Source organism: Malurus melanocephalus, unplaced genomic scaffold (assembly GCF_030028575.1).
Source record: "Malurus melanocephalus ecotype Western Australia unplaced genomic scaffold, MMel_1.1 scaffold_42, whole genome shotgun sequence".
Taxonomy (NCBI): Eukaryota; Metazoa; Chordata; class Aves; order Passeriformes; family Maluridae; genus Malurus; species Malurus melanocephalus.
In genome coordinates, this window is record NW_026623274.1 from 1,340,435 (window position 1) to 1,359,829 (window position 19,395).

The 19,395-nt window shown below is 42.2% G+C and overlaps 1 protein-coding gene across 1 annotated transcript in view; it reads left to right on the forward strand.

The window, feature by feature from the left end:
* CNTNAP5 (contactin associated protein family member 5) overlaps nt 1-19,395 on the forward strand; it is a 223,082-nt gene that overhangs the window by 76,825 nt on the left and 126,862 nt on the right. The window contains exons 4-7 of the mRNA XM_057364809.1: nt 4,258-4,405; nt 10,792-10,995; nt 12,944-13,128; nt 16,562-16,705. Coding sequence (XP_057220792.1) covers nt 4,258-4,405; nt 10,792-10,995; nt 12,944-13,128; nt 16,562-16,705 — 681 coding nt within the window. The remainder of the gene's footprint in view (nt 1-4,257; nt 4,406-10,791; nt 10,996-12,943; nt 13,129-16,561; nt 16,706-19,395) is intronic.

A 19,395-nucleotide genomic window follows, 5' to 3' on the forward strand; every position in this document is an offset into this window, starting at 1 on the left:
AGAGATGCTCAGAGGTGACTTGTGACAAGTGGACACAACCTGCCCTCCAGCTTTTGGTCCCGGGACCAGGTTGACAGCTGTTTCCTCTTGGGCTCAGACTGAAATCTGCTTAAATTGGTGGGAACAGCTCCCGTTGACTCTCCTAAGCAGGCAAGTTCTTACAGATAAAAGTGTTTCATTTCTACAGACGGTTTGAAAGAATACTGAGAGAAAATTTAACTTGCCTCTTGAGAGAAAGGTGGGAAAACAGAATACTTAGTTTTGCCATCCATGTGCCAAATGTAGCTGTGCTGTATTGAAAACAGAGCTCTAAACTTCAGCTCTTAATGGAGCTGARCAATGTTTCTTGTCATTCTTTCCTTCTCTCCACAGTCTGGCCCCCTTCTAACAGCAAAATTTTTTTTTGAGGGCAGATGCTGAAAGAGAACAACTCCCAGTGGCCAGGTCCTGCCGTGACCCCTGTGCTGGGCAGCTGCACTGAACTCACCCTCCAAATGAGGAGGAGCTTTTAACAGCTCCCAGTGTGGGCACAGGGCGATGGAGATGACAGCAAAGCCATTTCACTGTGTTTCTTTGTGACAAGTTATTAACAGTTCTGGCTTGATGTGTTAGGCAGGACTTGTTCCATTACATAACCAAAGCAACATTTTTCACTGGTGGCGTTTACAGGATGAAATGGTAAAATGTAAGAAAACCCCAAACAGACTTTGAAGGTGTATTTTGGTTTTTATATAATTTTGTGTTTTAGGGCTGGGCTGAGGTGAAAGGGGTGAATTTCTAGAATTGCCTGAACTGACAGATACTTTTATTTTGCACCAGAAAAAAAAAATGTATTTTTTAATTTTCATTGTTACAGAAAGTCACCACAAACCTGTCCAGGCCTAAGGTGCAGCTAGCAAGCACTGATGCAGTATWATTTTTCTGTGAAAAGAAGCCCTGTAGCGTCCCATTAAAATCAGAGGCTGCTGAGTTTCCATATGGTGTGTTTATGGCAGTACTGTGTCCTTGTCATGATAGCACTCAGTCTCTTTCCACACATACAAGCATAGATGTAGGACCCCTGCACTAACTTGGTTATAATCACTGACTTCCTCAAAACTTGAGTTTATATCCATGCCCAATAACCCCACTGAGCTGCATCCTRGGTAACCCAAACTTCAGCAGAACTGAAATCTGATTGCCTTTGGAGAAGGCAAAAGTCAGAGTTTGTTTCAGCTGGAAAAAGTGAACAGCTTGGCAATGCTTTCTCCTTCCTGTTTCAGATTTTCATGTTGTTTCTTCATTGAAAATTCATGTTTTCTTTAAAGTGTGCACACACTCAGGTTTTAGGAGTCATTCACCAGGAAGGATGTTCTGTATCACAGCGCAAACTCCCAGCTCATGATCTTTCTCACCCCTCTAAGGAAGTTTAAAGGRGAGAATGACATTGTTTTCCTCATAACTACTGCAGTTTTGGGATTTATGGCAGGCTGAGCTGCTTTTTGTCTCCATTTGGTTCCTTCACCAAGCTCTAGATAGCTTGAATTAAGTGCCCTCCTGTCCTTTTTCTTCAGGCACTGGAGGCAGCACRCAATGATGTCACGGGTGAGATTTGAAGGTGGAGTGCTCTTTTCTGTGCTTGTATTTCCCTTAGTGAAGGTTGAAATGTTGTAAATTGCTAACATCTGTGTTATATGCCCTCTGCACATTTATAATCTGATTTTTTTTTCCCCTCAACTCAGTTCATCAGAGTTACTTTGGCAGAAATGTGAGTTTTCAATATGTGTTAAAATACCTCCCCGGGAAGGCAGTTAACCTCAGGTCTGCCTGCTCACCGTTCAGGGCTGATGATTGTGCTGATGCTGCTGCTTGCATACTCATTTTGWACCCATCCCATTACCCGCCTAACAAAGTGGGAGAGCAGAATGTATTCAGCAGAGCCATTATGGGAACCACCTTTTGCAGGTCTGTAAATGAGTTGCCATTTGGTGAGCAGTGGGTTTGTGCCAGGGGAGGCTGAGGTAAAGCCCTGCATCTGATTTTATCTTTCAAATTGAWTAGGCTTTCACGAGCACCCAACAGCGGTTTTGAGATGTATGTGTCCTTTCGAAGTTTTCTTTTTCATTTAAACTGGAATTCCATTTTGTTCTATTTCACTGTAATCCATGCACTAGGTGAGTTGAGCCCTGGGAATGGTGTGTGTGCTGGTCCCATTGCCATTCTTACCTACCTGAGCTGGGCAGACCCCACTCCCAACCACTGTGGCTGCTCTTACCTCACCTTGTCATGCCAGTGGGACCTTCCTCTGCTGGCTCAGAAAAAAAGCCACATAAAATATGCCTGTGGTGCCATGGTCTGTGTCACAGCAGAGCACTGTGCAGCATTGTGAAACAAGCTCGGTCTGAGAGGCAGCCCTGGCCAGCTGTGAACCTTGCAGCCRCTGGCACTGGGGAAAAGCTTTTGCCTTCAAGAAGCTGGTCGGCAAAATTTGGCACTAATGGAGCTCTTTGATTTATTAGCCCCATAGAATGCCAGAAGCAAAATTTCCTAGGGTAAATCATTAGTCTGTTGTGTTTACAGAGCTTGTTAAAAGACACAGATTGAGGTGTTGTGCTCCCTTYCCAGAGCAACTGCATTGCATGGGAAATGCAGGTRTTTGTTTTCTGCACTTGTTTGTCATTTTGTTCCTGGGAATTAATCCTTATCAACAACAAGTTGTAATAGAGGCTGTTTCTCAAGAGAACTTCTGCCATTCTCACCCATAGGTTTACTGTTAATCAATATATGAACCTCCAGGGCTGTGAAATCTGCTACTGCACCCTAGTTTCATCTTTAATGGATGGATTTTTCTGTGTCAGCTGTGGATCTAAGTTTTCAAGTGACCGTCTGTGGCAATTGGTGTTATTCAATCAATGGTCTACAGCCCACAGGTGGCCAGTAAAGCATCAAAAGGTGATSTGTGTGGCAGTGGGAGCTGGAAGGGAAAATCAAAGCGATCCTGAAGGAACACACACAGTGATGCCCTGCCAGTAGCAGCGAGCAGGGATGTGCCAGCTGCACACAGAACCATCCCATAGGCACAGATCAATGAGTGCAACACTGCCTGTGGATTTCCTTTCCCCAAAAGGGTCATTAGCTCTTTGTTTATTAGAGGAGCTTGAGAAAAAAAGTGCTGTAAGGGCTGCATTGGACTTCTGAATAGTTTATTTTTAACAATGACGTTCTTTCAGTGTGGGAAAGATGTTTTTGTGTAGCTGCCCATCAGGTTTGGAGTGAACTGATCTGGAGGCTGAATGTGGACAATTCTGGCTGCTGTTTGAGGTGTTGAGGGAACATCCCTTGCAGAGATGCCTGTGGGTGCAGCTAGGTCAGCTTGCAATGGGTGTGGGACAGCTCTGAATCCTAGCTGAGTTCCTGCAATCTTCAGAACATTTGAGTAAGTCTGTGATATTCCTGGGCCAATATTACAGATAAGGGTGTAAAGATGAATTGGAAATGCTTCAGGCAGGAGTACAGCCTTGATGTTTTTCTGAAGGTTTGTCTTTGAAATCCCTCAGTCATTCTTCATCCATGAGAGAATTTCCTGTTGTTAACTTACAATTCTGACTAGGGCCATTAATTTTGGCTTGCTGTTGCAGGCAATTAATCAAATAGGTAAGGAAAGAAATTAAATTATTATTGTTTGCCTGCTTTAACTCTCTCGGGTRCAAACACAGTCAAAATGCTGTTTCTCCTGTGTACTGACTCAGGCTTTTATCTCTTCCTGTGCCTTGCTTGAGTTTTCTACTGAGTATCTGATATCATGGGATGTATACGGTCCTGTTCATCTTCCCAGGCTCTGGAGAACATCAGTGCCTTGTGTCTATCATTTCCTACTTCCATTACTGCACCAGAGGCTAAATTGAGCCCTATCCTTCACTATGCTGAAGGGACTCAGACTATTTTAGGGGTTGATGGAGTATTATAGTGCCCCGGAATAGCCTGGGTTGGAGAAACTGTGCAGCATCTTCTATGTCATCCCCATCTACAACCTGCTTTTGTAACTCTGTGTATCCACCCCCCCTCTGCTGAGGAACTCTSTGTGCTGCTCTCTCTCCCTCATTTCCATTCATAAGAGATGCAGCACTTAGAAGAAAAYTGGACAATCAATTTAAATAATTTTTAGTAATTTTTGAGACTGGGAATYGTGAAGAGGGGTAGCAGTTCATGGCCTTCATTCAGAGTGCTGCATTTGCCTCTTGTTGCTCAGTGTCTCACCAAGGCTCTTTGTCCTTCCAGGTTTTCCCAGGGAACAGCAACGCTGACAGTGTGGTTCACCACAAACTGCTGCACTCGGTGAAAGCTCGATTCTTGCGCTTCATCCCTCTGAAGTGGARTGCTGGTGGGCGGATAGGACTGAGGGTTGAGGTCTTCGGCTGCTCTTACAGTAAGTGGCTGCATCTTAACCCACATTTTATCAAAGAGCTTTTACTTGATGCTGTGTTGCTGTGGGAAGAGTCCAGTACAAGTTTCATGAGTTAAAATGTAATGTGGAATACACTGCTGTTGTTTATTTTTTTCCAGTAGTTGTTCTTGCCTTTCTACCCAGGGATTTGCTGCCCATTTCGCTCAGCTGGTGAAGCCTCCTCAGAGCTGAGCCCACCACAGAGCAATTTGCTGCTTCTGGGAGTGCCAGGCAGTCAGATGCTGCAAAACCTCCTGCCCATTAGAGGGCACAAAGGGATCTTTGTAGGGCTGTATTTGTCTAAACAGTTCATTTCGGGGTTTAAGGAAGGTCCCCTAGTTGTGGAGGGAAGTGCTGTGGCTGACTTAGTACTTCCATAGTGCAGAGAAGTTGTCTGCTGATTTAACTGCTTTTGCATCACTGCTTTCTTTGGCCACTCTTAACACGTGATGATCCTCAAATATATGATCTGTAGCATTTTGGGCTTTTGGAAGACAACTWAAATTCATCTAAGCTAAATCAAAGAGACAAGTTCATTAAACTTGTTGATTCACRTGTTCCTACTAAACAGAGACACAGCTCCAGCACTCTCAGTGGCTTTGTCCCTGCACAAGGATCGTAGGACTGCTTCACATGGTTTCACAGGAAAATTTTAATGGTCTCTATGCAGGTTTATCACATCCATTCAGCTTCTTTCAGATGCTGTTTCTCCACCTGCACAGGCACTGTGCACTGACCTACAACAGCCTGGCCTGGATGCACATTAGGGCAAGAGACTTTTTCCAGGTATATTAGTGAACTGAAACCTGAAATTCAAAATCAACTGCCCTTGGTGACATAATTCTGAAACAGCCAGCTAATCTGTTTTCAAGATCTTTCTTCTGTTAATGATGGCCAGACTTCTGCAGTGAAGAGTATAGCCCAAACAGATGTGTAACAAATAGAAATTGAACTTTTGAAAGATTGAAACTTTTGTGGCTGATTTTTTTTTTTTTTTTTTTAAATGATGTACTACATGAGCACTGCTTTCATGTCAGACTGTGGCTGTATTTTCTGAGATACAAAGATTTTAGAGTCACTTGCAGGCAGAGTTGCCTTGTGCTATCATCTAAGTCTTCGTATTTGTCCTGTTCCTTGCAGTTACAGGAAATAAAAGTGCTCGTGTGGAATTAAGGTGTGGAGATTAAAGSGAGCCAGGAAAGAAATAAAAGGGATTCATAAAACTTTTACAGGGTGTTGAAATATTCATTCCATTTGTATAAATGTGCCATTCACATTTCTCTCTGGCAAATTGCATATGCCAAGCAATACCTGTCTACAAGCTGTGCTTTATAGTTTCGCCGTCTTGGCTACTCCTAACCCAGACACACCAGCACTGTACAAAGATGTTTGATCATTTATAAAATGTCATCTTTGGTGTTATACTGACAGAATATCTGCTGCAGATCCTGAGCTGGTATTCACCTACATAACTGCATTTTGTAAAGTTGATAGCACACAGGCTCATCCMCCATGTTCGATTGTATCAAAAGAAGTGCATTAATCTGGAAAAAAAAAATCAAAAAAATTGCAAAGCTTGATTTTCTAGTGACAGGCTGTTGAACAAGCCAGGAAGCAAACTGAAGTAGAGGGTGAACAAAGGGATGTGCTGCTGGGAATAGAAACAGCATTAGCTGGTACAAATCCATTCAGAGACACCTATGGCTTCCCTGCTGCCTTTTTAGGTGAATGCCACTGTCCTGTGGCAGCAGAAGGCTCTGTTATCTCATTTTTGGGGTATGATTTTTCCTGTGCAGCATTCTCTGGTCGAGAGGTCCCAGGARCACAATCCTGTGCCAGCTTTTGCAAGTGCAGCTTTCAATGATGGCTGTTTAGTAGGGGGCATGTGGAAGGCATCAGGTCTCGTAAGTCACCTGCCAGGTGACACTCTGCCAGGAGACAGCAACAAAATATACTGAGGAATCCTGCTGTGTGCACTGGATGGCAAAGTGGCTGTGATGGTACCGTGCTGCTGAGTGGCACTTGCTATTGTTTAGTGCTTCTGCTAGAAATGATTTACTCTGAATTTATTTCTAAAATGTCCTTGTCAAACAAAAGARCTTTCCTTTTTGTATTTCTTTTTTCTTCTTCCCTTTTTCTTTTCATCTTCTATTTGGCTGCCAGTTGACACTGTTTCCTTGGAAAAATAAAAACATGTTTTGAACAGTAAAGCTATTTCAGATTATGAGTGTACATGGCCCTATCCCATACAGATTGAAGTTCCTGAGAATAAAGGACTCCAAGGCCATCATATAAGCTGGAATCCAACAGATAATATGTGCTAATTATTTACTTCAGAAAGTATGTATTTAAGTGAAAGTGAATTGCACTTATTTGAAATTCCCATAGAGATTTCATCTGGTATCCTCAAAATAGGTACTGAGATAGGAAGRAGATGATGCTCTGAAAACATTCACTGATGTTTTCCTGTTCAGAAAAGGATTGAGGATGAGTTGTATGGAAAGTTCCACGCAGAAATATGTGTAAGCTCTTTCTGTCCCTTGGCAGCAGTGGCTCCTGCAGTGTGATTGTAACAGATAAGCAGAGGATGTGCTGAGACAAATGGCAAACCAATTGCTTTTGATGCTGAAGATGGTGAGGGKCGACAAGTATATCTTTGTACTTAGGAAAAGTCTTGCTAGCTTAGCACAAGGAAAAAAAAAATGCTGACACAATTGCTTTTATAGGATAAGATTTATAGCTGCATTGAAGATGCTGATCATATTCTATAACTGATTAACAGCCCAAAGTGCATCAGCAGAATTGGGTGTATGGTGCAGTTAACAGGCTGGGATAGCACAGGAGAAACAACGATAGGGTGTGAGACAAGGTGTCTTCTCAGAGCAGAATTCTTCTTTTGCAGTTCAGGACTCTGATKTATCATGTTTTGCTGTCATTGCTTCAGGGAATATGATCTGATATCATGCTTTTTGATTAAATGATATTTTCACTGGATTCTTTTTCTGTCTCTCTTCTTTTTCCGCCTCTTCTTTAAAATCCTTTTCCCCACTTTCTTCGTCCTCTCCCTTGTCTTCCTATGAGTTAGAAAATAAGTCATTGCAGAGAACTGCCTAATGTCTGATGGTCATTGCCATTGTGTTTGCTATCAAATGCACAATGTAAATACTCAAATGATTGCTGACCAGGAAGCAGAGATCTGTGATAGGGACGAAGCTGCATGAAGAACAGTCACCTCTGCAGTGGTGATCCTCCTTTATCCCCTGGTGTACATTTCTGAGAGGGAGGTGGGCATGGCTGGAGGGTCATTCAAGCTAGCAAGCAGTGACTGACGGGGGGGAGACATCTGCTCAGAGCAGGAATTGTCCTCTTCCCTTCTGCCAGCAGTGAAAGGTTCTGTTCATTGGTGCAAGTGCAAGACTAAAAGTTACTGTCTCACATGGCAACTGTTCCTAGAGTTATTGCTGGTTTGGAATATCTTTGCTAAGTAAGTGTTCACTTTTCCCAAAATCACAAGGATGAAGGACTGTCTTTATGAGTGTGGCTGTATTTCCTCTCTGCTGCTGGGAGCAGATTGCTGCATGAGTAAACTCCGTGCTCCAGCCTGTCAACAGCCTTGTTGATGAGGACAGTGTAGAAAAGAGCCCAGAATGAGTAAAGTCTGTCGTCAGGGAGCAGAAATACACCAGCAGGCAGAGCAAAATGAAATCACATGTTGTGTTTTCATTTGTTATTACTACAGATTTTCTGAGACTCGAAACATTTTGGATCCTCGTTCTCCTGCTGCATGGGGGTTATGGACATACCTGGACTAAATAAAAACTAAGCAAACACTAAACAGGTTTACTGGAGTGGCTGTTTTTAACAGGAACCAACGATTTGTTGTCATGCAAACTGCCACTAATGACTTTTGGCTGCCAGCATTAGCATTTATTTGACACATTCCCATTTCATTCCGGGCTATTTATTGCCCAGTGTGCTCACAACTGATAATCAGTGGGGCAGAATTTTTCAGAAACAGGTTTTCCTTTGTGATATACTCAGTAAATGCCAGTAGTAGAACTCTTCAAGAAATTGTGTTATGCTGTGGCTTAGTGAAGAGTTAAGAACAAGAACTGAATTGTGAATTCAGACTGCCTGGAGCCCTGGATCTTAGGAAAAGATAAAAAAATGCACTTTTGTGGCAACATGGAATCAGTACACCCTCACCCTTACGGTATCTATGGTTTTAAGAACTAGGAGGAAAATCAACTTTAGCTGCRAAATGCTCTGGAAATCAAAGACTATAAATTCTTTATAAGCTGTTTCCTAATTCCTGCCTGTGTTGAAATGAAACCATTTTATAGCACACTTGTGATTTACTTTAAACAAATGGAAGTATTTAATGTAGTTAGGGGAAATTCATAAGAACTAAACTACCGATTTAATTCCCTTTATAGAAACTGGCAGCCAGGGTGTCAACAGAGAAAAGTCAGCAATTCTGAAGGAGCTGTTTCTCAATACCTGATTGAGAAATTAAAAACAGGTGGCAGAATGCTTTTCTATTTGTGACAATTCCGAAACTAGCCACTGTTCTATAAACAATGGGAATAAGCATTTTATAATTATGACATCACAGATAAGAAGTTGGTCTTTGTTTATTCAGGAGTGAATTTTCCCAAGGTTTGAGTTTCTTTGTAGTTTTATTCTAAAAAAAAAAAAAAAAAAAAAAAAAAAAAGGTACCTTCAGATTTGGAAAGAAGTTGGCCTTGGAGTTACAGAATTTTGCATCAAATTTAAATGTTGCCCTCCCTGCAAGTTTGTAAGTGTGCCATCAAACTTCTGTACAAACTGTCATACTGACAGGCAGAACTTTTCATGGTAGTTCCCATGGCAACAAATCATTAACAGATGTTTTATTTTCTGAGCTTTTAATAGTTTTTAATTGCAAACCTCTTTAAATTCTGGTCCAGTTTAAAAAAAAAAAAAAAAGAAAAAAAAAACCCCAAAACCGTTAACCCCACCCCTGTCAGCTCCTATTATTTTTATGTTTTAAAGTTGAGCGGATGAAACTAGTGTTAATGCTTGAAAGAATAGGAGAACTCTCAAGGGAGCTTAAGTGACTTTAAATCACTGACTTTAATCACAATACAGTTGCTGACTGTAAGTCTTGATTGTATGAACCTCTCAGTTTCTTTTCTCAAAGAAATGAGAACCTGATAGCTTTAGGTTATCTTTAAAATGTGTGGTTTGCAAACCAAGATAGTCTATGCTCTCTCTTCTTGAGCATTTAGGAGGGTGTTAYTTGTCTTTGTGCATGTACCCCAGTAGTTTGTAGCTTAGTAAACTTCTGTTCAGATTCTTTGTTGTCTGGTATTCTTAATTTTTAATAYTTTTTTTAACAACAGGAAATACCAGTTGGCAAAGTGGATATTTTTTACATAAATTGTGTCAGATTGCCGTTGGGTAGAAATTGGTATTGAATTCGTGTATGTCAGTCAGACTTTACTAATACAACATACTAGTTAAAAGTATTTAAAGCTACCTGAAATATTCTGGTTATGTATACACTTAAAAATTGTTTGAAAATATATTTTGCTTWAAAGACTTCTTTATAAAGCAAAGAGAGTACTGCAGGCTACTGCTGCCAAAGAAAATATTAATTGCAATTGAGGAACAGAAAGCTTGTTTCCTACCAGAATGATTGGGTTTTTAGAGGCTGGCTGAAGGGGAAAATATGTTTCTAATAGGATTTTCAAAGGTGTATAATCAGTTTAGATGCCCTGTTCCCATRAAATCTCTTCAAAAGCTTTTTGAATTGATATTTGACTATTCCTGCCAGCCTAGTCAATTTGCATGCAGACACATGGCTGATAAATGCCATCACAAGCAAGCAGGCAGCCCTCGGAGGCTGAGGGGATCCTATTTGAATGCARAGGTGGATGCAGCCATGGCTGACATGCAGAAACAGCTCAACAGACACTTGTGAAGCTACAAGAGTGGAATGAGTGCTGAAGTGTTCAAAGTAATGAATAACATCCTGAATGCATTTGAGATGAACAGCAAATGTGGCAAGGGATGTTCTGGAGATCTGGATATGATGGAAGGCACCTGTTTTGTTCTCAGAAGTTAAGTGAGAGAGAAGTGTTGTATGAGGAAGGCAGGTGCAGAGGAGTTCCGGTTTTATCCTTGTGTTCCCTTTCTCCAACAGAGGGAGAGGACTGGAAATGGATGAAATGAATGGATTGGTTGCCCAAATGACCTCTTCATCCTGTGGATGCACACTTAGAGCAATCCCTGACTCCAAACTGTGTTAGAAAGGATCTGAAAATAACCCAGTCCCTCTCCTGATACTGCCCCTCAGTGTCATTTTGCCATTTTCTTTCTTCCAGAGTCAGATATTGCAGACTTCGATGGCAGAAGTTCACTTCTCTACAGGTTCAATCAGAAGCTTATGAGCACGTTCAAAGATGTAGTTTCCTTGAAGTTCAAGAGCATGCAGGGGGATGGAGTCTTATTCCATGGAGAAGGGCAGCGTGGAGACTACATAACCCTGGAACTGCAGAAAGGGAAGCTCTCCTTGCACCTCAACCTGGGTAAGGGTAATTAGGATTATTGGTTTGCAGATAAATTTATATTAGACAGTATCTGGAAACTCTAGCTGATACCATCCTGTGTGCTGAYGTCGTGCAGTTCATGGTAGCTGAGCCAGGAAAAGCTCTTGGCTCCTCTAACTCGTGCTGATCAAGGCAGAACTGCTCAATGGCTAGTTCTGATTCTTCACATACCTCCTTTTTAGTTTTGTATATGTGTGTGGGTTTTTTATATTACTTTTAAGAATAGTATTCTCAGGAAGTTTGCTTTGGACTGCAAAAAAAGATTTATTTTTGGTTTGTGTCTAATTTTTTTCCATTCACTCAGTGATTCAGAGCTGAGCTGAGAATATGAAKTTCAGTGATAACATTCTGGTCAAAACATTGTGCACACTGCTATACATTTCCTTCTTGAAAATTGTGACTATTCCTTCTTGAATATCTGTGAGGCCATCACTGCACAATCCTTTTGAATCAGAGCATCAGAGGAAAAGCTGGCTTCTGTAAAAGGATGCTTGGGTTTTTTGGGGGGTGGGTTTGTTTTTTTTTTGTTTTTTTTGTTTTTTTTTTTTTCCTAATGAATACATGGAAGCACTTTGACAATGGTAGGAGCTACTGCAGTAGGAGTGATCCTACCCCCTCTCCCAGCCTTACTGCAAAATCTTGGTTGGCTTCATCTGTGTGTGTCCCATGGTACTGGCCTTATCCATCTCTGATGACTCAAGTTTCTCATATGGAGGGGTTTGAGTTGGGCATTTTTTCCCCTAGTGCTTAATTATGTTTGTTTTATAAATCAGTAACTATTTTCCACGGCTGTTGGACTTCATTTTTACATAAGCTCATTAATTGCTCAGTCTCTGGGTTGTGTTTTCTTTCTTTCCTTYTTTCTTTTCCTGCAGAGATTAGAAATTATAATGCATCATTTTTCTGATTTGGGATTTGGATTTTACTTGGATGAAGAAGCTACATCCCGAAGCTCTTAATGGGGGAATCTACCCCATTGAATTGTCCTCTTACAAATGTCTCATGCTAGAATAAGGATATAGTACATTTAATTATGTTATGTAACTTCTTCCAGAGGAGATATTGTTGTGAATGTGTATTCTGAGATTAGTTGGATTTTTTTTTTTCTCCAGCGGTAGCCCCAAATGTACAAAATTTTAACCATTTCAAGTCTTCTGTGTGCATTCATGTCATGGGCAAGGGTTTTAATGCCTTCTCTTGAATCTGCTTGCATCTTGCCTRGCAGTTTTGGAGCATGTGTGCTCTCCATTCTGTGGGAATGTAAAAGAGGATRCACACTCCCTTTCAGTGAGAGGCTCTGAAGTGTTCTGACGTGTAGTCAGCTGGAAAACACAAGAGTGCTTGAAATTACTGGGTTAGGGCCTAAATATTTTTATGGTTTGTGATCTATACTTTTGGAGATCTAGGCCAGGCTTAAGTATTTTTATGAGCATAACAAAACACTCTTCTTGCTTCACTGACTTGTGTCCTTTGTTTTTTCCCTGTGAAAATGGACAGGTACAATTTYCTTGTTAAAATGCAGAAAGCACAGAGTTGACAGTGAAGTGTCAGGAGTGGTCTGTTAATGTGACTAGACAGAAGATTTTCGTGCTGCTCTTAAACCAAAAAAGGCCTGGCAGAAACAAGGGTACAGGCAGAGCTGTATTCCCTCCCCTGTGCTGCAGTGGGTGCGTGCATCAGTTACACCTCCTGGCTCAGCAGAGGGATTTCATGGGGAAAAAATGTGTGTGGGGGAGAGGGATAAACACTAATATATGTGTATARGAAAACACTAATATRTGTGTATAAGAGACCTAAGGAAYGTGARGCAGTCTTTGGAAAGGTTTTGTTTCTGGTKTGCRTCRTGYGTGCTTCCCTTGAGTCCCCACGCTYCAGTTAAGAGCCAGGAGATAACTCTGGTGTCTTCTGCCCATCTGTGCCACTCCAGGGGACTCCAACCTGCACTTCAGTAACAGCCACACGTCTGTCACCTTGGGCAGCCTCCTGGATGACCAGCACTGGCACTCGGTTCTCATAGAACGCTTCAACAAGCAAGTGAACTTCACTGTGGACAGGCACACCCAGCACTTCCGAACMAAGGGGGATTCGGATCACTTGGATATTGATTACGAGGTGTGTGAAGCCCTTTAGGTTGTAACCTGGGAGCTGAGGTATGAATTGCTATAAAATGAATATGATGGAAAGCACCACCCTCTGAGCTCTTTCTTTCCAGAAAAGATCTTTATTTAATATTTTCTTCTTAGAGAGCTTTCGTACKTTACCAGCATAAACTATGTCAGTGTAACTCTGTATACACCAGTATACAATATCTGTGTGAATATCCACTGCATTACGCTTACAATTCAAAGTATGTTAGACTTTCAATAAATTAAAAGTCATAACCTGGGTTCTAGTCAGATGTTCAGGGAACAGTTGCCCTTATCTGTAGGGAGAGGTGCCGTGTCATCATCTCCCATATGATTTTAATGGCATCGTTGTGCACCATCCCTGCACTGAATTAAGCATGACCATGGGGATTCAGCCCTGAGTTGTCCCTCTATCCAGCCACCACTTGCTCAGATTGCAGAGATGAGCAGGTGAAAAATCATTGTCTTCCCACAGGAAAGGGAAGGGCAGGAAGGACAGACCTCCAGAATGCAAGGAAGTTGCAGTGAGGTGGGGGTTGGTCTCTTTTCTCAGGTAGAAAATGTCAGGATGGGGGAAATGGCCTCAGGTTGTTGCAGGGAAGGTTTAGATTGAGTAGTATTGACAACTTCTTTACTGAAATGGTGGTCACACGTTGGAATGGGCTGCCCAGGGAAGAGGTGGAATCATCACCCTGGAAGTGTTCCAAAGGTGTGTGGAAGGGGCACCTGGGGATATGTGAACATGTTTAGTCATGAACACTGTGGTGCTGGGTTGGACTTGATCTTGGGGGCTTTTTCAGTCCGAGTAATTCTGTGATTCTGTGACTCTGGTGACCACCAGCTCTGACCCAGCTTCACGTGTGGGGATGTTGCAGAACATGCTGATCTAGGGAGCCAGAGCAGCTCAGCAAGGAAGGGCTGAGCAGAGAAAACATCCTGCCWGCCCAAAAACCCCGAGGCTGGTGTGCTCCCCCATGATGAGACCAAGACATGTCACTCCAGCAGCTCAGTGCCTATGGATGACAGTTGTTAAAGAACACCGTAAACCCTTTCTAAGTCATCCTATCTGTGTGCAAGGCAGCTCCTCCTCTGCTCCCCCACCAATCTGCCTGTGTGCAGTTTACCCATGTTCATTTTATCCCCCTGTGCCTGTCTGCCAAGTCTTCCTCGCCCGCAAGGCTCAGGGTCAGCCTGCACAGAGCCATCACCCTGTGGGGATGTGTTGAGCTGGCATGGTTCACTGCTCCAGAGACCACGAGCTTCCCCTTTGCACTTTGAATTCATTTCTCTGGAAAGGATCCTTTTCCAACACAAGGGAAAAAAGCAGACGGCTCAGCAGTGGCAGGTGCCTGCTCTGTCCTCCCCTCATCTTCCAGATGAAATTCCCTTCTTTGCATTCCACAGAGCACAGTGGTACCTGTCCCCTGGCACTGCTGTACCAAATCATGAGCACATTTAGTAGGGACAGCATTGGGACAGTGGGATTCTGCAGCAGCTTTAGACTGAACGATCAGGGGCCAAAACTCTAACTGCTTTTAGAATGGAGTTGAGAAAAGCCAAATAATTGAGTCATCAGCTTTTCTAATTTCAAAATAATAAATTTCTTGTTTTCTGCTTGGTGCCAATTAGGGAAACTCAGGCCCCAGTTTAATTTGCAGAACATTTTTCCAGATGTTCCAAAACAGGGAGCGTGGTAGAAAAGATCTTCAGGTGGTGGTAATTAGCATCACCACTGAGATCTGTGGTGCTCAGAGCTCGTCCCTTGAGCTTAGTTTTTTACAGTGTGTGTTTTTTTCTCCATTTGCACTGAGACAACCTTTCAGTCAAACATTGCAGCAACAGAGTCTACTGAAAGTTTATCTCAGCACACTTTAGGGATTAAAGGCCTTACTGAGGGTAATAAAATCATTACTTTTGTRATTAAAATTATTACCAATCACAAAGGAAACTGTTTTCTTAATAATGCATTGGTGTAATTGATATTGATTTTTCTTCTGGTTTGAAACCCCAGCACAGAGTCCCTAAGCAGGAGACTTGAAGAATAGAGCATGAAAGAAAGTCTGGTGTTTTAGAAAGAATGATTCTTACTGAAAAAAAACACCCATTGCTACCAGATAAGCCCKCATGCCAATAACAAACCTGCAAGTGACGTAAAGTAGCAGTGTGTTCACTCTTTATTTCTCTGAAGTGATCAATTAAAAGAACTGAGGTGCAAGTTCATTAAGAACTTGCTTTCAAATAAGCGTTTTCAAGGTTACCCGGGGAGGTTTCATTTGCTTGTGTATCGCAGCGTGTTAGGTGGAGTGGGAGGAGAAATAACCCCCAAATTGCCCTTTATTTTTGTAATAATGAGCTGAGGTAAGGCTCTGGGAGTTGTGGCAGGGGAATAAGGCTGACCAGGTTCCAGCAGGAGTCGGTGTGTGCCTGGTGCCACACAGAACTGAGTGCTCTTGCTGCAGWGGATGCAGCAGGATTGCAGCACAGCTCCTGATCAAATGTGGTGGCTGCAGGATCCCCACCTGCATTACATCACTCACAGTGCTKCTGTTTGTGATGGGAAATATGAGGAAAACTTTAGTGGTACCACCAGTGGTACCATCAGTAAAGTTAATTAGAAATGACCTGTGACATTGGGAAAATGAAGGCAGCATTATCTATCAGAATTTTTGGGGGTTGTAGCATTTGTTTTTATTTTTTTTTTTCTTTTTTATCTCTTTCTTTTCTTCAGAATCTAAACAATTATGCTGTATTTGAGAAGCTTTTTTTGTTATGCTCTTTATCCTCCTGAGGCTTCCATCCCTCCAGTTGAGTGAGGAGCTGTAACCTGYGCTGTGTTAACATCTGCCAGCGCTTAGACAGCAGCACAGCTGAAATTCTGCACAAATGTGTAGCCTGCAGAACTTCTCCATTGCAAAACTCACTCCCAAATGTCACATGTGACTGTTGTAAAGACCAAAGCACAGTGAGATTGCAGAATTTCAGACTCAAACCTCAGAACTCAGAGGTTCCTGGCCATTGTGGGCTGCAGCTGGGTGTCACCCTCTGGGGCAGTGGAGCTGTGGTTGGACACTGTGGGAAGGTTTCTTTGTGTTGGGTGTTCCTGGGTGGGAAACTGGTGGCACTGGTTTTTGTGTCAATTCTCTCCCAAGGCAGAGAATTGTTTGTGGCAGGAGCATTTCTCCAGCAGCTGGAATGCTGTGGGGGCTGTAATCCCCCTGAGAGGTGGCCAGGCCTTGCCTCATGCTCCCAGTGATGCTGTTGGTGGGAATTGGTTCTTAAATAATACCCCAAGTGGGTGTGTAGAGTGGGGCTCTGCTCTCTTGCTTTTGGGATGATACTGTAATAGAACAGATACACATGCATACATATATATGTATATATGATATAATAAATAATGCTGTTCTTATTCTTTCCAAAAGCTCAGTTTCGGAGGGATTCCTGTCCCGGGGAAACCAGGAACCTTTCAGAGGAAAAATTTCCACGGGTGCATTGAGAACCTTTAYTACAACGGAGTCAATATAATTGACCTGGCCAAAAGACGCAAACCTCAGATCTATACTGTGGTAAGAGGCAGTGCCRTGTGCTTTCCTTCTTTGCTCCTGTGCTTTTGGTTCTCTTGGTGCTGCTGGCTGCACTGAATGAGCAGGGTTCAGATTTGGATAGCTCTGGGCATAATTAGCTTGTTAAAATGAAATTGCTGAGGTGAACACCAGCCAGCACTGGCTCCTGTGGTGAGAGTTATTGAAAGACATGTGTGGAAACCAGTGCATTTCTCTGACTTTCCTGGCATATTAGAAWTTGCTTGGAGAAACTTTTAATTATTTTTTTTTTTGAGATTAAAATGTGTATATTTAATGACATGTTACAAGTAAGAGATCTTTTTTTTTCCTGGTTAACTCAGATAAAATCTTATTTTCTGAACCATCCTTTATCACAGTTGGGAAGTACATCACTAGCAAAATTCTACTTTGATACCTCATTTCATATTAKAGAGGAGAAAAAAAATACTCCATTTATTACTGGAAATAGTTTCCTTTCTKCTGCTCTTTCTATTCAGTATATTGGCAGCTCTAAGAGCCATTGACCTTGTACTGCTGTCTCTGAATGTGGAATGGTAAAGCAAGAGGAACTACAGTCGTATCCAGCTTGGTGACATAAAACATCAATATAACCAAACACCTAATAATGTCCAAAATTATAGATATTTTTAAATATATCATGTAAATAACAGACATTTAATTTTGCAAAGAGTGTGGAATACACTCCCATGCAGCCTTGAGAAATTGTGCATCATTCTGCTCTCTGTTCAGCTTGTACCTCTTTCCTGCACTGTGCTTTGATAAATGCCTTTTGGCTAACACTGTGTCTTTGGAGGACATGGAGATGAAACTGCTTCTGRCTCCCATGGCATCTTACAGTTTGTAGTAACGTGTACGAACACTGAACCTAAAACAAAGCAAGCCASAAGACCAAGGAAGTTCTTTCTGCACTTTCTCTGCCTAGGGCAAGGCTGAATACACAGGGAGCTGGAAAATGGAAAGGTGATGGGTGAGAAGTTCCTCACTGCATTGCTGGCAGTCAAGAMTGCCTCCAGGATACTCCCCTGGGACTGAGAGACTTTGCTTTAATAATCTTGAGTTTGATAGTTGTGACTGAGGACTCAAAGGCACAAGTCTTATGAACTGTGTTAAATTGCTCTTCCCCTCAGCTTACTTTCTCAGAGGGGAGCAAAGAGCCCTGGTCTGCTTCTTAGGTCATTAAACAGCTGGTTGTTTTGCTGGCTGAATAATGGGAAGGCCTTTCTAAAAGGGAAGAGAGAAACTTTGCAATGCACTTTTTCTCAGAAGGACATTGTCTGGGTATGAGTGTCCCCGAGCCATGAAACTCTGTTATTTTCTACTACACTTGATTCAGACAATGCTAGATGAAAGATCTGGGAATCCAGCTCCTTTTCTCAATTTAAGGTAGTGGGGATGTGCCTCCATCCTTCAATCTCTCACATAAGTGATGATTTAAACACCATAATTTCCAAAAGCAGGCTGCTGTATTGCATTTTTCAAGGTTTATGAGCTGCTCTCTGCTGTGTCTGTGACACTTGGGTATGCAAAGTGCATGGAAAGGTTGCCACGCTCAGAGTGCTTCATAATCTTGGATGAACACCCTTCTATAGGAAATGGTCCCTGCAAATCTGTTCTTTGCATCCCAGCTGTTTCTCTYCTCTAGCAACTCTCAGATACTTCTRGGTTACACTGGCTGATCCCCTTTCCCTTTTCTCCTCTTCCCCAACTCCTTAGCAATTAACTTCCTCAAATTAAAATAGCTTGTTCTTGTTAAATGTAGCCTTGTGCCTGCCAGAGTTATTCTGCTCTAAATGCTTTTACTCAAAGTGCATTGAGGTTTTCATGCAACAAGCTCTGCCCRCAGGGAGCTGCAAACTTCTCTGCTTTGTGTCTCTGTAGTCGCTAAGGTTKTCTGGAGTGGAAATGTGATGAAAGGATCAGCATAGAAGAATAATTAAATGTAGCAGGGACTTGGAAGAAYTTCTTCCAAAAAAATGTTATGTTCTCTCCCCACAAGTTGGTGATCATCTGAGATGGTTCTGCGTTGTTAGTCCCCAAAATAKCTTTGTCTCCTAGCAAAAGATAATTGATGACAAGCTGGTTGGTTTGGGATTAGGAAGCTCAATGCTTAAGAGACATCAGTTTTTGCCTCCAGAGGCAGGCAGGCTTCAACACTCACTCTGCTTCACTCTGTGCCTTTGTTGACACAGTCAGTGAGCCAGACTTGGGGGTTTTCATAACCATCAGCTTTGTGGCTTTTTACAGTTGACATCTTTCTCACAAGCAGGAGAATGATATACCAGCTTTGGAGGCAGAGATTTCCTCTTATGATGTAGTTCCTCACCCGTATAAATAATGGTCCCAAATCAGCTGCATTTAAAGTCAGAGGAAGAAACTACAGGTTGTCAATAACAGAGTGGTGTTCATTGTACTCTTGGGTGGTGGCTGTGATTATCATTCTGCCTGTTCTTTTCTTTAACTCATTTGCAGTTTTCAGACTTGCACTAAATCCCTTGAGAAGGCATCTCAAGATAACGAGGCAGCCTGTCTCTTTGAACTGGAACTTGCCTTCAGAATTCCATTTTTATATTGCCTGATACTTAACCTTGGTACATAGCCCTGTCTGGTTGGACAGGCTATTTTTTTTCTCTCTGGGGTTTCTTCTGTCCCTGATGGCATGTTTTAGGCTTTGG